Genomic DNA, 16,934 nt, shown 5'->3' on the forward strand with positions numbered 1-16,934 from the left:
CAGCACCCTGGGGAGAGACATCTGAATGTCAAGAGGGACACAGGGTAAGGGGTGGGGGTGGGGGGGGGGAGAGAGAGAGAAGGCTGGTGATAGAGAGAGTCTGCTCCATCTCATAGCACATCACTCATCCCCTTTACCCTCAAATTCTGGATCCTATTCTCATTCTCTCTTATCCATTTGTCGGCCCCAACACTTTGTCTCAGATAAGGAAAAATCCTGGCAACTGCAGCGATTTTGATGTGACTTTTGGAGTTGTAATTCATGATTCCTCCTTAAAAAAGCTCTAATGACTTTGGTGATGTGACCTCCTGTTCTTTCTTTAAGTATCTCACAAAGGCAGGCATTTCTGTGTGGGCAGGAGAAATGATATAGCAGAGGATTGAACACTACTTGAGGTACAGTGTATAATGTAGGTATATTTAGTGGCATCTAGTTTTGGGATTCCAGATTGCAAAACTCCCTTGGTAATTGGTAACCCCTCCCGTTTGAATAATTACAGAAGCTACAGTGGCAAGAAAGGAAGGGCAAGGACAAGAAGCTATTGACTAAAGATGGCATCATCCACCACTGCCTCAAGTCTTTTCACAATATCAAGTGATGAGGTGAAGATGTTTTAGTTATTTATTCTATAGTATTTCTTCTTTGTCTTCCGACAGGTGAATTTCACCCCGGACACCCATTATATATTTTTTTAAATGTAACATCTTAAAGTTTGTCCATGCTGTGCTACTGTAGAAACATGGCAGCCTCCTTTTATATCTACAAAGGAGTTGGGCCTCCACTCAGCTCCTCTGTAGATATAAAAGGCTCATTCTGGTAATAAAATTAAACAATAACTTTTATTTTCAAGCAATATGCACTCATCGGAACACACTTACAAATGTTAAATCCCATTTCCACCAATTATGTTCTGAAGAAATGCTAATAAATCATACACTCTGTACCGTTAAATGCATAAGAAAATTCCAGCTTTTCACTTTGTGAATGTTGAACTATTCCTTCAAACATACCATTATCACATCATTAAAAAAAGTTAACAATGAATGTTAACACTTCTGGAAGGCGGATACATAACGTTGCCCTGCTGTTAGGGGTATCAGATCAATACAGGCCTCTTAAACACCTTCAATTAAACAATGCAGCTTCAGATTTTTTTTTTGTGTGTGTGTAGTAGTATACACTTTGTTGTACCGTAATGACCCAGTTTGCAGCCCCTGGAAACTGGATATCTGGTCACATATGTTCTGTAAATAAGGGTTCATGTTCACTCCTGTTAGCTTAAAGATCATGAACGCTATTTTCACTTTACAATTCATTCTCATCAGCGCTTATAGGTCCATACAGGGAGATGCCTGTGGAGCTTGGCTAATAGAACAGCGGTGCCCCTCTCCTCCTCCTTATCTGATCCAGTTTAAAAGGCCCACGACAGCATGCATTCTGTGGGTGCAATCGATGTGGAGGGCTATTTGGCTGAGGCAGGACTATATGATCATGTTAGCTAGGGCTCTCACTTTATCCGCCATGACCTCATTTTTAGAAACATTTCACAGGTGAAAGCAACACGATTGAACAACCCCTCTTCACTTGATTATTAAGGGGGGGGGGAGGTCATTGGATGTTGTTGGCTTTTGAATGCACTAATGCACTCAAGGGTCAAACGGGAACAATAGCGTGTCTCTGGTTTTAGAAAAAGGCCATGTAGACTTTATGGGTGTTGATTAATCTGTGGGCGTCACCTGGTTGGATTGGTTATGCTAAAGATAAATGGAAAGAGGAGGAGGAGGGGAGATACTGTAAGGTTTTCAGACAGTGTGTATGCAGATTTTTGTGATCTAATCCGGAGCACTCTGTCAGGGGGAGCAGGGCTGTTTTTAAGGGGGTTGACAGAGGACACGCTACAGTGAAGAATGGAATAGGGAAGTGGGGGTCATAGGAGAGGAGAGAGGGAGAGGGAGGCAGGGAGGGAGGGAGGCAGGAGAGCGGGGTTATGGGAGTTTGTTGGAGAACTAAGCTGATTTGCAGTCTGAGCATATGTCTTCTGTCTGTCGTCTCGTCTCCCCCGTCATCTTATCTGCCTCATATTCTATCTATCTATCTATCTATCTATCTATCTATCTATCTATCTATCTATCTATCTATCTATCTATCTATCTATCTATCTATCTATCTATCTATCTATCTATCTATCTATCTATCTATCTATCTATCTATCTATCTATCTATCTATCTATCTATCTATCTATCTATCTATCTATCTGTCTAGCTGTCTATCTGTCTATCTGTCTGTCTGTCTGTCTGTATGTCTGGTTGATTCAGCGATTCTGGAGAATGCTTTTTGTCAAAATCTGCAACATACCAATTTAAAGAGCCTACAGGCTGGGTATTAACACTGGATTTATTCCAGCACGCAGACAGTACTGATTTGTTAACACTTTACAATAAGGGTACATGAATTAATTGTTAATTAATGTTTAGTTAATGCTTACTAAGTATAAACTAAGCAATAACTAACCATTATGCTTTATAAATGCTTAACTGCCTTACTTAACCAAGCATAGTTAATAACCAAACATTAACTAACCGCTAATAACTTAGCATTAACAGTTAGTTTATGCTTGATAAGCATTGACTATTCATTAATGAACTGTTAATAGCATAATCTAAGCATTAACTAAGAGTTAATTATTGTACCCTTATTGTAAAGTCTTACCACTGATGTTGACAAAAAGTTATTTGAACAACATGCTTTCTCCCGGAGCGCTGTCTCAACCTGACTGAATATGATTCTTAGATAAAGACAGACAGATGGAGTTTCTTCAGCTTGAATATTAATCTCCTTAGACAGCGTTGTGTCATTTGACAGAGAGAAAAAAGTGTCCACTATCATTCTGGCACATACAACGTTTTATTTGGTGGCATTTTCACATGAGTAAATGTTATCAGTGATATCCTAAGCACATTTATTCATGTGCTGTACTTAGAATGAGACCTTATATTCAAACGTATACAACCTTTGATCATGTCAGGGTTTGCCCTTATAGCCAAAACAACCCAGTTAAAAAATCCGAGCTCTCTTAACACACAGTAAGCATTGCATTGACAAGGGTGGTCTGTTGTGTTGTCTGTCAACTTTATTTGTGTTAATCCATTGTTTGTCTTTTCAAACCAAATACAGTTTAGATGAGGCGGGCTATGCTCTGGTTCCTGACACAGTAAGCATTTTGCAAAAATAGCAGTTTTTCCAACTATAGGTTTTATAATATTTATGAACATTTCATTTCAAATCGGATCTTTGTAAAAGCTTATTGAGACACCCTACTTTGATATCATGAATTGATTGTTTTGCTATTTGAGACCAGGTTTCACATGTAACAAAAGTTGAGCGCCAAAGATGACATGCGAGAACAAACAAGCTGCTAATTGGTGTCAAGTTGAGACCGGCTTTGCTCCTATAATTGACTCTCTGTAGATTAGAGACTGGGGTTTGTGCTCTTGATTTACCGGCAGCCAGCCACTCTGAAAGTGGAGCAGCAGTCTTATGCCTCATTTCCACCGAGTAGAGCGGGTCGGATCGGAGCGGCTCAGAGCGGGACAGCTCACTTTTAAGAATCTCGGTGTTGTTTCCACCGCCGACCCTATACTTACTGGTAGGGCGGGGTTTAGGCTGGACTGCGATAGCCGCCGCCAGATTGTGGGTCAAACTATCGGGCTGTGGAACAACTGTGGTCAAGCCAGCGGTCTCTTGTTTTTGCTTGGTCAAACCAGCCGCTTCTTTATTTATTCCCCCCTGTGTTGTGAGCACAGAGACGGCTCGATGCAACTGATAAGAGACTGTGAGCGAACAGCGCTGGCTGCGGCAGCTACGTGACATCGTAGCAGTGGGACACAGTGTAGCCAACTGATTCATTTAATGACGAGGAAAAACACCACACAATAAACAGTGCCGCGCTCACATTGTCGCCAAAACTCTCTTCACTCTAGCCGAGGTGACTACAGACGGCGGAAATGATTAAAACCAGCCGCTTCTTTATTTATTTCCCCCGTGTTGTTGTGAGCGTGTATTTACTACTATCTATGGCGTAAACACAGAGACGGCTCGGCGCAACTCACAGAGACAGTGAGCGAACAGTACTGGCTGCGGCAGCTACGTGACTGTGGGACACAGTGTAACCAACTGATTAATTTATTGACGAGGAAAAACACCACACAATAAACAGAGCTGAGCTCACATTTTCGCCAAAACACAAGACTATCTTCACTCTTGCCGAGATGACTACACATGGCGGAAATGATTCTTTCGACCAATCAAATGACGGCTCCGCCGTTTCGGCACCCTTTCAGGCGGCCAGTACCCCTACGGAGGAGTACTGAGATTTGGAGCGGCTCAGAGCGGTTAGGTGCGCTTAAACCGTACCCTACCCAACTTTTGGCAAATGAAAAGCCAAACTACCCGGACCGAACCGCTCCGATCCGACCCGCTCTACTCGGTGGAAACGAGGCATAAGTAGCCGTGCCCCTCAGTGACAGGTGTTGGGAGATTACTCGCAATAATATGTCAACATCTGCTATAGTATATTTCAGGTTCAAATCTTTATTTTTTTGTGTGTTTTTTTTCGAACTCACACCATATATGCATGACATGCTTGCTTTCTTGCTCTTGTATTGTATATCATGTTACAGGTGATAAATGTGGCCTATATTATGTGTGTGTGTTCCCATTTATTATTATTAGTATATTGTCTGCCTAAAACCAGAAGTAACAAAGAGAACACTTCTATTATTTACATGAGGATACAGATTACACAAAACTACTTTCTAGGGCGAGAGTCAAACTATCTCTCTCTCGCACACACACACACACACACACACACACACACACACACATACCCTACAAGTTATTATTTACAAATGGCAACTTGAAAAGTGACGAAAACCACTTACAGTAAAACTATCGTAAAATAAAGTAGTTATAAATACAATTAACACAAGGAGTGCACGGATGCTATTATTTGAACACATACATGTGGGAAGCAAACAGACGTCTATCCCTGTAGTGATGTCTTCGAAGGGAGAGTCATTGCTGTCCAAGCAAAATGCTACAGCATATTACTTGGGGACATTATGATTCTCTAACCAAACCAAATTAATCCTATCTATATGTTCCATATAATAATTAACAGCTAGCACTGATGTATAACAGAGAATGTAACTCTAGAGGCCTTAATACACAAGCAGGTGGAGTTTGCTGTGTGGGTTTATGACATTAGTGGAGTCAGCATTGTTCCACCCAGCGGTTTGAAGCCATGAAATTAACGGTGCGTGTCTGGCGTAACTCAGACAGACAAAGAGACTCAAATGCTGTACAGATGCATTGCAATGGAACACCATACAGGACATTGCAGAGCTCAATGTAAAAATGGTCACAATTAGCTGGGTGGCTCAGCCTCTTTGGGAGCTAGACATACAACTGTGACACAGTGTAGCCCGCCAATAGAAATAGAAATAAGAGAAACCTATGGGACGGCTTGGTACACCAATGAAAGGGACACAGAAATGGGTGCGACACTGTTTGGTTATTTGTTTTGCTTTTCCAACTTTTGACAGTGGAAAAGCAAATACATGTGTGCCTTGTTGTACTGAACCATGTCAAGAAAACTTTATCTGATCAACTTGCAGTGTAGTGTTGTAAATTAACACGACAGTAGACGCATTGTTCTACCTTCCCTCCTCTGACTCGACTACAGCTGACTGAATGATATAACCCTATCGTGGAGAAAATAAAATAAACTATCTATATATTTAAAATATTTAGCCTGCCTGATTAAAATACTTTTTAAGAGCCTGTATTTCTTACGGAAAGTAGGGGAGAACGGGGTAAAATGTCACACGGGTTGGTTGTCACAATAGTTATATCTCGGAACCAGAAGGCGTTGTCAGTGAAATGTTGGTATGTAAATATCCAGAATTGGGATCAGAGGTCACCTACGTAGTCTTCCTTGGAGTTAGACTGCTGAATTTGAGGTGAGAGGACTGTTTGTGTTTTTCATGTCAAATTGAAAATATTTAGCTCCTCAGTTTTTTTCTTCTAGGCTTTTACACAATGGGTTTATAACAACACACTTGTTACCCATAAAAAGTGTGAATGGTAAACTATAGTTTAGATTGTGGTTAGCAAGCTAATTAGTTGTCAGATGGTTGTTGGCCTTGATGCTAGCAAGAAATTCAAGTTCGGGTTGGTCGTCACATTTTTTGGGGGGTTGGTTGTCACATGTTATCCAAAGGCTGCAGCCAGAAAAGGAATCCAATAATGAAAGAAATTGTCAAGCTGTATCCTCACTGACACCCCAGAGAAGGAAAGAATAGAGCAGGAAAAGGCAGCTAGCATGCAAAAGAAAAAAGGGCAACAAAATCAAAACAACCCAGTGCATCCCAAACTAGACCAGCTGCCAAGGCTACAGTAAGTTATGTAGGCTTATTTGTCAACTTGACAATGCAATTAAACTTTCAAATTTAGTTCTGCTTTCTTGCCTTCTTTTTAAGATTATTCCCATTAAGATAACATTGTTACAAACAACCCCATAGTGTGTGACAACCGACCCCTTGATGGGGTTGGTTGTCACAATGTGTAAGGTTGTCTTTGATGATTAATTTCTTCTTTATTACAATAAGATTGAAAAAGTGAGGGGTACACATTTCAAGCCAACACCTTAAGCTTCAATTTAATGTAGGAATGACTTTTGAAAGATGTTTAGGTGATGAGCAATTCTCACTAGAGTAAAAAGTGTGCCTACTTACCCCGTTCTCCCCTACTATATATGGGTGGAAATAAAATGAGCATATTTAATGGTGACTTTCCCTATGATGGGCTCTGTTATTTCTCTACAGTGCAAACAGACTCGGGGTTCCTTATTCATCTTGAAAGACCTCTTTGTGCATTTCCATTAGCACAAGCAGAAAACTAGATGTCTTCTGTGTATAATGCACCAACATGCCCTCCTTACTGCTGTGCTGTCACTGTCTTAAATTGTCGCTGTCTTCTTTGGTGCATACTGATACATGTTCTGCTCTGTGTTGTGTGTGTGTGTGTGTGTGTGTGTGTGTGTGTGTGTGTGTGTGTGTGTGTGTGTGTGTGTGTGTGTGTGTGTGTGTGTGTGTGTGTGTGTGTGTGTGTGTATGTGTGTGTTTGTGTGTGTGTTTGCGTGGGCCTGCCTGCCACTTTAGATGATGTGTTGGCGAGGGATGCCGGTGAGTGTGTGATCTGTCTAGAGGAACTGCAGCAAGGGGACACCATAGCCAGACTGCCTTGCCTCTGCATCTACCACAAAAGGTGACACACACACACACACACACACACACACACACACACACACACACACACACACACACACACACACACACACAAACTTGAACCACTGCCCGTTATATAATTTTGCACTTCTTCTAATTAAATCCACTCGCTGCACACCAATAAAAAAAAAACATTCCTTTAAGCTGGACGGTATACTTGTTGCCTTTTGATTTAGAAGTTATTCATATAATATTATTGGACAATGTAGGTGCTGCGAGTAGCATTTCTTAAACATCGATATATAAATATCGGATGGACCAACTGATAGCTGTGGGGATAATACAATAAGCGAATGACAGCAGGCTACACACAACACCAGAGCTGCTAGCGTTTCTCAAAGGGGTCTTAAAGCTGAGTGGGCATTTCCCATCAGCCCTAGTGTTTTCCTGTCACAAACCAGACGTTGCTCCTTCACTTTAAAAATCAAAATTATTTTATCTGTCTTGCTGTGTTCACTCATGCCATCATGTGAACCCTCTACTCGCTGTGTACAAAAACAGCACCCTATTCCCACTCTGTACTATAAAGCAATTTGACTGATTTCCCTCTCTGTTTGACCCAATGTCAAACTGAATATGTGCACAGAAGCTAGCAAAAAAAGTGTCCAGTGTTCGAGCCGTCTCATCTTACTGGTACGCAGTCGATGAAACAAAACGTGGGAATGACTTATTGATGTAAAATGACACACATAGCACCGCCAAGCTAAGATCTGTCAACACACACTATAAATAGTGTTACTCACACAGTGATACTGATTGATCATACACACACACATGTTGGAGTAAATATGTTGTGGGTATAATGAGTATTTGAAACCCCAGCATGAATCTCATGTTTCAACATGTGAATAAGGTGTGTAGATATTCTTTAAAAAAAAATTATTGTATAGCTCTACCTGCCTTGAAAACCTTAGCTTTAGGTACTTTACTGGAGTATGTTTGTCCTGTGCTCCTAAATATTTCTGCCTCATTCAATATTAGATAGAGAAATTTTTGCAATTTTAACTCAACTGCATCTGACAAACAGTCATGTTGCAGCTTAAGACTGATTTCATTTTCTACATGAGTATGATGGAGGACTTCAATTAGAAGTATCCTGGGCTGCGACTTAGATGAGCCCAAAAATGGGTAACACTTTACAATAAGGTACACAAAAAAAGAGTAGTTGCCCTTTTAAAAAGGTAAGTTTACCTTTTAAAAAGGTAAACTACCCTTTTTAAAAGGGTAACTACTCTTTTTTTGTGTACCTTATTGTAAAGTGTTACCGAAGCACTTTTAGTATTGCTTTGTTATACCTCTTTACTAACATTTTGAATGCAAGACGTTCTCTTTTGTGAAGGATCTTCTTCCACCACGGCGCCAATATTAACAGAGGTATGATGTTAAATGGTCAAGGATGTACATATAAAAGGTTAAGAATATACACATACATATATTTGAGTGTGCTGTATTGTTGCTGTTGTGTTGCCCCCTGAGTCTCATTATAAGATCGTATATGCTGTGTATGTTCTGATAATGTGGGAGTGCATGGAGGCTTTCCAACACGCCATGCGTGACTTTAACAACAACCCTGTGTAGTACTGATCCATGTAAGACTACAGTATTATCCCGTTGTTATTTTAGGCTCTCTCATGCTTTATCAAATATTCTATATTGTTTATTATATTGCTCACCTTGTGATTAGTCGGTAACACTTTATAATAACTATCCGTTGTAACTCGTTAATAGATCATTAGTAAACTCTTAATTAATGATTATTAATGATTTGTTAAGTGTTTGTTAGCAATTTGTTAAGGATTTATAACAATGGTAGATAGTTAATAGCTTAATAATTGAATCAGTTCATCTGGGAGGTAATCCGAGATACCGACGAGGCTGAAATAGGCAATAGACTATACACAGTGCATGGGCAACTGAGGGCAGCCCCATTTTCAAATATTTTTAAATAAACTCAATACACACTGCGCATGCCATAGACTTGAACGTGACGTGATCAGTTAATCTCGGATTACCTCCCAGATGAACTGATTCAATTATTAAGATATTAACTATCTACCATTGTTATAAATCCTTAACAAACTGCTAACAAACACTTAACAAATCATTAATAATCATTAATTAAGAGTTTACTAATGATCTATTAACAAGTTACAACGGATAGTTATTATAAAGTGTTACCGATTAGTCAACTGTGAATGTTTGTGACCTGCATATCTCAAGTATGTGACCTCTGTCTTTGCAGCACTGTTGACAAAATGACTTAATCCCTGTGTGTGTGTGTGTGTGTGTGTGTGTGTGTGTGTGTGTGTGTGTGTATGTGTGTGTGTGTGTGTGTGTGTGTGTGTGTGTGTGTGTGTGTGTGTAATCCGCAGCTGTATAGACTCATGGTTTGAGATCAATCGGTCCTGCCCCGAACACCCCTCAGACTGACTGACCCCCAAGCCCACTACCAATACTGTTCAAGGTGAGACACAGCAGCACACACACACACCTACACCTACACTCACACACACACACACACACACACACACTGTCTGAATCCTAATGATGGCGAGATAAGATGTACGGATTCTCATATCTTCTTCGTATTAAGATTCAGATCTTGATCCATTGGCTGTCTTCCTCTAGTCTTATGATGGATTTGCTTCATGTGGATGCACAACTGATAAATGATAAGAAGGAATTTTGTCATAAACCAAAGTATTGAACAAGTTGAGGGAGTCAAAGGATCAACAAAGTTACGTCATTTGAGTTTTGGATCTTTCACTGATCATGACGGTAATTCATAATATGCATAAATAGTTCTAACATACAGTTGGAAAGGTGAAATATTATGAATATAGGAACATCTAAATTGCTTTGTTTTAGTAGCTGTCTCTACTGCAATGAGACGACTTTGCTAGCACAAGAGAAAGGAAAAAAAGGTGAGATGGCAGACATTTCGTCGACGTTAGAATGAGCAGTTTGAGTTTAGAAGTCGAAATGTACTGTTGTGGTCATTTTTGTCGAAGTAACAACCCCCCCACAATTCATCTGAAGGGGACCGTGAATGTGTGAACCAAATTTCCTTGAGATCCATCTTTCATAGGGGATCATAGCAGTTGAGAGAGAGAAAATGTTTGGACTTAGTGGTGAAAGGGGAAGAAGAAAGTCAGAAGATCACCAACATCACTAGGATTGGTCCACTGGGGACCATCAATGTCTAGAGATAATAGCGCTTAACAGTGACAGCCCTCTCTTTCAGCGGCTCTGGTTCCAGAAGTAAATTCCCCCATTCAAAACCTCCATTTCAACAATTCCTTGAGTGCGAGAAAAGCACTATATAAATTAGAGGTGGGCATAGATTAATTTTTTTAATCTAGATTAATCTAGATTAATTTTGGAATTAATCTAGATTAATCTAGATTAAAATGGCTCATTTGAATTCATTCATAATATGTGTGTGCTCCCTAAATAATGACTCAAAGTAAGTCTTTGAGAACGTGTTTCTCAAGCCAGGTGGCTTTCATTTCGTCATCAGAACGAGTGTCTAATTATTGCGAACAAATAATATTCTAACAATTTAATCAGATATAAGGCTAAAAATCACAACATTGCACTGTTTTATGTGCTTAAAAAAAACGAAAAAACTAATTTGTTGGGTAGGCTATAGGCTATAACAGAAAATAAAGCCATTACTTTTGTGCTTCAAGTGAAACATTAAATATAATTTTTACATAAATAATAAAGTCCTTATAAACTTTTCAAGAAGCTGGACTAGAGTGAATATTGGACAGGCTTTATAGGTCCATGGCTTTTACCTGTGGGACAGCGCTTCACCTAACAGCTGGCTGCAACACCAACCTACAGTCTATTGTGCGACGGAGAGCTAGTTATCATTAGCATCAGCGTTAGCCGACATCACGGCAACAGCTGAATAATGTAACACATTACACAAGTTACACTACATGAAAACAACGGGCTGTAGACGCTAGAGTTATAATTTTGTGTAGGAAACATTGTTGAGACTGGAATTTCGTACCACAGCGGCCGTTCCATAATACAGCACTCCCTTTAGCAATGGCTGAATATAAGACCTCCCTCTGCTGTGTATCTGCGGGAGCGAGTGGCATTAATAACTTAAAAACAGTAAACGTTTAACATGATTACGGGCGTTTAGATGCTTTAATCATATGCCGAATTTATAAACAGACCATATTATTAACAATAAATTAAGTTATGTACATGTCAGAGTTACGTACATGGATACATTCATAAGTAAACATTGAATAGACAGATTTGTGAAGGGGGTTTGGCGCTGAGTGTTACATTAGCGATCCTGCAGCCAGGTGGTGTGTGTCGTGGGCAAGTGATGGAGAGAGAGAGCGGCGGGTGTGTGAGAGAAGCTTCGCTCCTGCAATAAAGGCTCCTCAAGTGTCAACAACGGCCCCCGGCTATTATTACCCGACCAGAGAACACACGGAAGGGGGTTCACCCTGACGGCGAACAGCCATCGGCCCTGGAGGGAACCATCTCCCCTGAGCCGAACAGGAGGTGGAATAAGAGATTAACGGCGATATTTTTTTTTATCGCCGATAAGAGTTTTGCGTTAACGCAGCACGTTAACGCCGATAACGGCCCACCACTAATATAAATCCAATCCATTATCATAATTATTATATCGATATTTATCTAAACATGGAACCAAGCCAACCAGCTACCCGAATAATCGTGACTATAAAACATGTTATTTGGCGCTAAAAAAAAACAGAGAAAAAGGCAATGGTACAAGACTGTGTACATATTTCTTTCTGGGAATGAAGAAACTCATCCCACATTCCATTGTGATTCCCGTGCCTTCCCAACAAATGTTAGTTTAGCACGCTTATTTCAAAATGGACACAAGCCTTCTCTCTACATTTATCATTTATTCACTGCAGTTTCTCCGTGGTAACAATAAATAATGGCAGTGAACTACCCTGATAGCAGCTTATAGCCAAATGTCTTCTTTCATTTGTGTGGTGACCACCTGACAGCTGAGTTTCACATGGGCAGGAAACATTTCCATGGCAACAGCGGGCTCCACCAATCAGACGTTGCTGTGACGCTCTAGGATAGTGGGTTCTAGTGTAGTTCTTCTCTCCGAGATCGCGAATAAACCATGTTTTTCTCAAACGAGGTTGTTATCATACAAACTTCTGTCATCTACAGATGCATATAAAGTACAATTGGTGTACAGTCTACCTTGGATGGTTATGATATTATGGCTAATAATTGAATCTGTTATGGAGATAAATGGGATGTTTACCTCCAGAACCACATTGTTGAGCTCAATTTCTGCGCAATCAAGTTGTTTTTGAGAAAGTTCAATCTGGCATGGCACGAGTAATGTTAGTTAGAGATATAGAGTGTGTTGTCCAAGCCACTTAAACCAGCCAGTTTTCACAATGAATATGTTGCTTAATAAACCTTTTCCGCCTCCTTCTGTCTCCAGAACATCCCGTGGTGCGGCCATGGATATCTGGACACAAGACACAACCAAATCTGATGAAACAATCAAAGCGATCAACTACACCTACGTTTCCTGACAGAATTCATCATCCTAACAAAGATAATTTATTCCTTGTGAACTCAACCAAAAAAGAAAACAAAAAAACGTGACCGTCAAACCATCGTACATTAATGGGGCCCCTTCCCGAGCCCTCCATTTAAGGTCTGCGGAAGAGACTACTGGAACCCCCTCCCTAACACAGGCCCTTCATAAAGGGCTCCATGGGCCTCAATTCCACCACACTCCCCCCGACTGGAATGGTAATTTGCCTCCCTGACGTGCTCAGGTCCTCCAAGGCCTCCAGCAGTTGGCCTTTCCATCTAGTATCTGGATCCAGGGCCAGGGACAGCCATTCTGTGTCCAGCTCTCCCATGGCCTTATACTGGGGAGAGGAGAGGCAGCAGGGCAGGGTGGGGAAAACACACAAGGAAACACAAAAGAGAAGGAGGAAAACCGACAAATGGAGGATTGTTGAGTTGCAGAAGCTTGCTTTGGAAAAGTAACTTGTACTGTACTTTATTTGGTGGGCCTATTATCTCACAACAGGACTCTGACTCGTTGGTGCCCTTCTCATAACAGTCTGGTTTCCGGACAGTGTGCGCCTTCTTTCCCATAGTTCCTGTAATGGTTCTGCACCCTCCCATGGCAATTGGACTCATAATAATCAGATCCCCAAAAAGTCCCCACAAATGCTTCTCAAGCCTCTTTTCCACTGAGTAGAGTGGTTCGGTTCGTTTCCACTTTTCAAAAGTTGGAAGGGTACCAAAATAAGCGTACCGTGCCAGACCTATTTTTTGTTTGGGGGACCAAAGCTGTCCCAAATGTTCACAGAAGAGTGGAGCTTAACACGTGCAGACCGTTGATTTGTGGACCGAATCATAATTTCTGTAAGGTAGATACACCGCTGTGTGCAGTTACCTTGGGCAAGAGTGAAGAACCCAAGTTATAGGGTTACCGTGCCCTGTCGAACCAAACTGAACTGTGCTGCTAAGTGGAAACAAGGATTTAGATCTGGTTTGTGCACACACTGGGCACAGAGAGATGTGGGGGTTTAAAAAGAACAAACAAACAAACAAACTTGGATGTCAGCTTGTCTTGTAAGTACAGGATGGGGGCGGGGATCTAAAGATGGACTGGGGGTGGAGAGAAACGGTCTGAGCATGCTCAGTCCTGATTGGGAGGGAGGAAGGGGCCAGCTATGTAGTTGACGCTCCTACTGTGTAACGTGTGTTTGGGATGCTCCGGTGTCAGGCTTCACCTGGTATGTCTATGTACACTGTGTTTGTGTGTGTGTGTGTGTGTGTGTGTGTGTGTGTGTGTGTGTGTGTGTGTGTGTGTGTGTGTGAGAGAGAGAGAGCTTGGAACCATGACAACATAGCTTTCACTGAAGCCTAGTGTGTGTGAGTGAGTGAGTGGGTGAGTAAAACAACGTGAAATGTCAGTGTAGAGAGCTGACTGGGACAGTGCTGTGTGTGTGTGTGTGTGTATTGAAATGTTTACAGTCTAGATGTCCATCTTCCCTGTGTGTGTGTGTGTGTGTGTGTGTGTGTGTGTGCGACTGGCAGTCCTCCCTTTACTTTGCTGATGTTTACAGCTACAGAGAAGCGACATGACATATTGTAAATGACACATGTAACCTCTCTCGGTTCTTTCTTTTTAGATCTGCCAGATATTTTTTTTGACGTGTTCATGATGAGTAATTTGCCCGCGAGAGCCTTCGGGTGTGAGAGTGTGTGTGTGTGTGTCTGTGTGTGTGTTTGCGTGTGTGTGTGTGTGTGTGTGTGTGTGTGTGTGTGTGTGTGTGTGTCTCTGTGCATATGACAGTTTGTGCATGTGTGTGTGTGTGTATGAGTGTGTGATTCAAGAGACACCTCTTGGTATATGCTACTGTGGGTTCCCCTACATTGTGTTTCTGCTAGTAGTAGGCGTGGTCGACTGCGACTGGAGACGTGAGCCGCTCCGAACCCCGAAAAAAGGACTCTTTGTCATCCCCACTGTGGATCCACATGAACGGGGGCCTATTTATTCATTATGTTCATATTTAACAATATTTGTTTAATATTCAAATCATGTGAGGTGTTAACTCACTCTTCAGAATGCCAAGAGCTGATGTATGAAGACTACTACAAATCAACATACAAACTGCATTTACAAAAAGCTACTGTAAAACAAATGGTGGAATAAATTGTGCTATAGATGACTCCATGTTAAGCTTTCATTCTGTGAAACCAGATATACAAACTGAGCAGCGCTGGGTTTCCCTTCAAACTTCATAATCCTGAGGTCATCATCACGGGCATATAGACACACAGTGTAATATTGTACCTGTATAATATTGGGACATGATGGTACAGTTAAGTCTGAGGAAAAATTCCCTTTTTGAAACATCAGCCGCTCTTAACACCGGTCAGAAATGTGCAAGATACTTTAAAAAGTTATTTTTGGAATTGAATGTGAAGCATCCACTTTCTCGAAATAGGCTGTGTGTAATCTTATTTTATTTAGTCATTGTACTAGGCTACATTTCCCTGAATCACCAAGGGCAGTTAACAAGAAAGTGGCTACAGAAGGGACATGTGTATTGGTATGGAATAATGGTACAACAACTACTACTACTACAACTACTACTGCAAAGAGAGTAGTGAAGTTCGTCTGGCTCCCCACTGCAAAAATAAAGATTTGTTTCAATGATGTCCCTTAACATAGAAATGCAAAAGGCTCTTAGACAATGTGCCAGTACCATAGGGTAAAGCTATAGTGTGTAACTTATGTTGCCCCCATGAGGGATTCTGAGTAATTACAACAACACTGTCTGCACATCTTTAGGTAAGGCTTCCGTGATCGTGAACGGATTTTATTTCCATCTGCTGTATGTCCATGTTTTTTCTTAGCAGTAGTGTTGATACGACTCCTATGAAAAAACCTTGACGTACAGCTGAAGGAAATGCAATCCGTGCACGATCACGGAAGGCTTACCTTGTAGATGCAAATGTAGATGAAACATTTCTTGGGCGCTTCTCGGGCTTTTTCTGAGCTCCTGCACCAGTGTTGTAAACGCTGCCATGATGAGAAATACAGAGAGTGTTGTGGAGATGATAGGCTTAATTAACTTTGTGTCAACTCTTTTGGCAATGGCTTGAATTAATTTAAATGAAAAAGTTACGCACTATAGCTTTTATTTTATAGCCAGCAAGTGTAACTATTTCAAACACTACAAAACCCATATGTCTGCAACTGGAACTGGCGTTTTTTCATCTCAAAATTACCCAGAATTTTAAAAACGTGGATGTGCTGACAGTGTTTCATCCGGTTTCTGCATACTGTAGTTTCTACAAAGTGGTGAATGCAACACCATTTGAAGCAATAGTTGGTTTGATGTTTCAGACCCAAATACATCTTGGGAGTGGAATTTGTGTTCACAAGCTTGTACCTTGGACGTTTTCTAATTGTGTAGCTTGCCTCAAAGCATTGTTTGTTTTGTGGCTGCAGTGCATTCTTCTCTGATGGGGCTACAAAAAGTTGGAAAAAATGTACATTGGTAATACCCTTGCTTCTCTTAGTAAGATCTGCTGTCAAAAATGACATGGAAAAAAATATACATCTTAGCCAGAAATGTTCGACAAATACATTAAAATCTGCTTCATGTAGTTGAAAAATTCAAGCATGGATTTTTCCTGGAACATTATTTCATTGCACTCAAAAATTGTCATGTTGGTCCTAACTCTTAAGCCCTAGACTACTGTTCCACTGTTGTAAGTCGGATGTGTTGGACATGGACCTACTGCTGAGATGCTTTCAGGGAAACTCAAGCCTGCGGGAGAATTTTTACATATCAGAGCTGAGAGCTTCCTGATAGCTTCAAAGCACCACGACTAGCTTTCACTTTAACCAACGACAGACGCCTCATGAGCTGTCAACTCTTATTTGGGATGGGAGTTCAAAGAATCCAGCCAATAGCCTTGGAGGTTTGAGTATGTATACGTTTGTGGAGAAAGAGGTTTAGGGTTACAGTCTGGCAGGCACAGTTGATTCATCAGTCATTCTTATTCTTGAGGTA

General features: G+C 41.0%; 1 protein-coding gene across 1 annotated transcript in view; it reads left to right on the plus strand.

Moving 5' to 3' along the window:
- Positions 1–9,805, plus strand: part of znrf1 (zinc and ring finger 1) — a gene marked incomplete at its 5' end in the record, with an annotated part of 47,843 nt that extends 38,038 nt beyond the window's left edge. Inside the window, 2 exons of the mRNA XM_080027314.1 lie at positions 7,222–7,327; positions 9,720–9,805. Coding sequence (XP_079883440.1) covers positions 7,222–7,327; positions 9,720–9,777 — 164 coding nt within the window. The 3' untranslated portion in view covers positions 9,778–9,805. The remainder of the gene's footprint in view (positions 1–7,221; positions 7,328–9,719) is intronic.
- Between the last annotated feature and the right edge of the window lie 7,129 nt (positions 9,806–16,934).

Source organism: Ammodytes marinus, assembly GCF_949987685.1.
Source record: "Ammodytes marinus genome assembly, chromosome: 5".
In the NCBI taxonomy this organism is placed as follows: domain Eukaryota; kingdom Metazoa; phylum Chordata; class Actinopteri; order Uranoscopiformes; family Ammodytidae; genus Ammodytes; species Ammodytes marinus.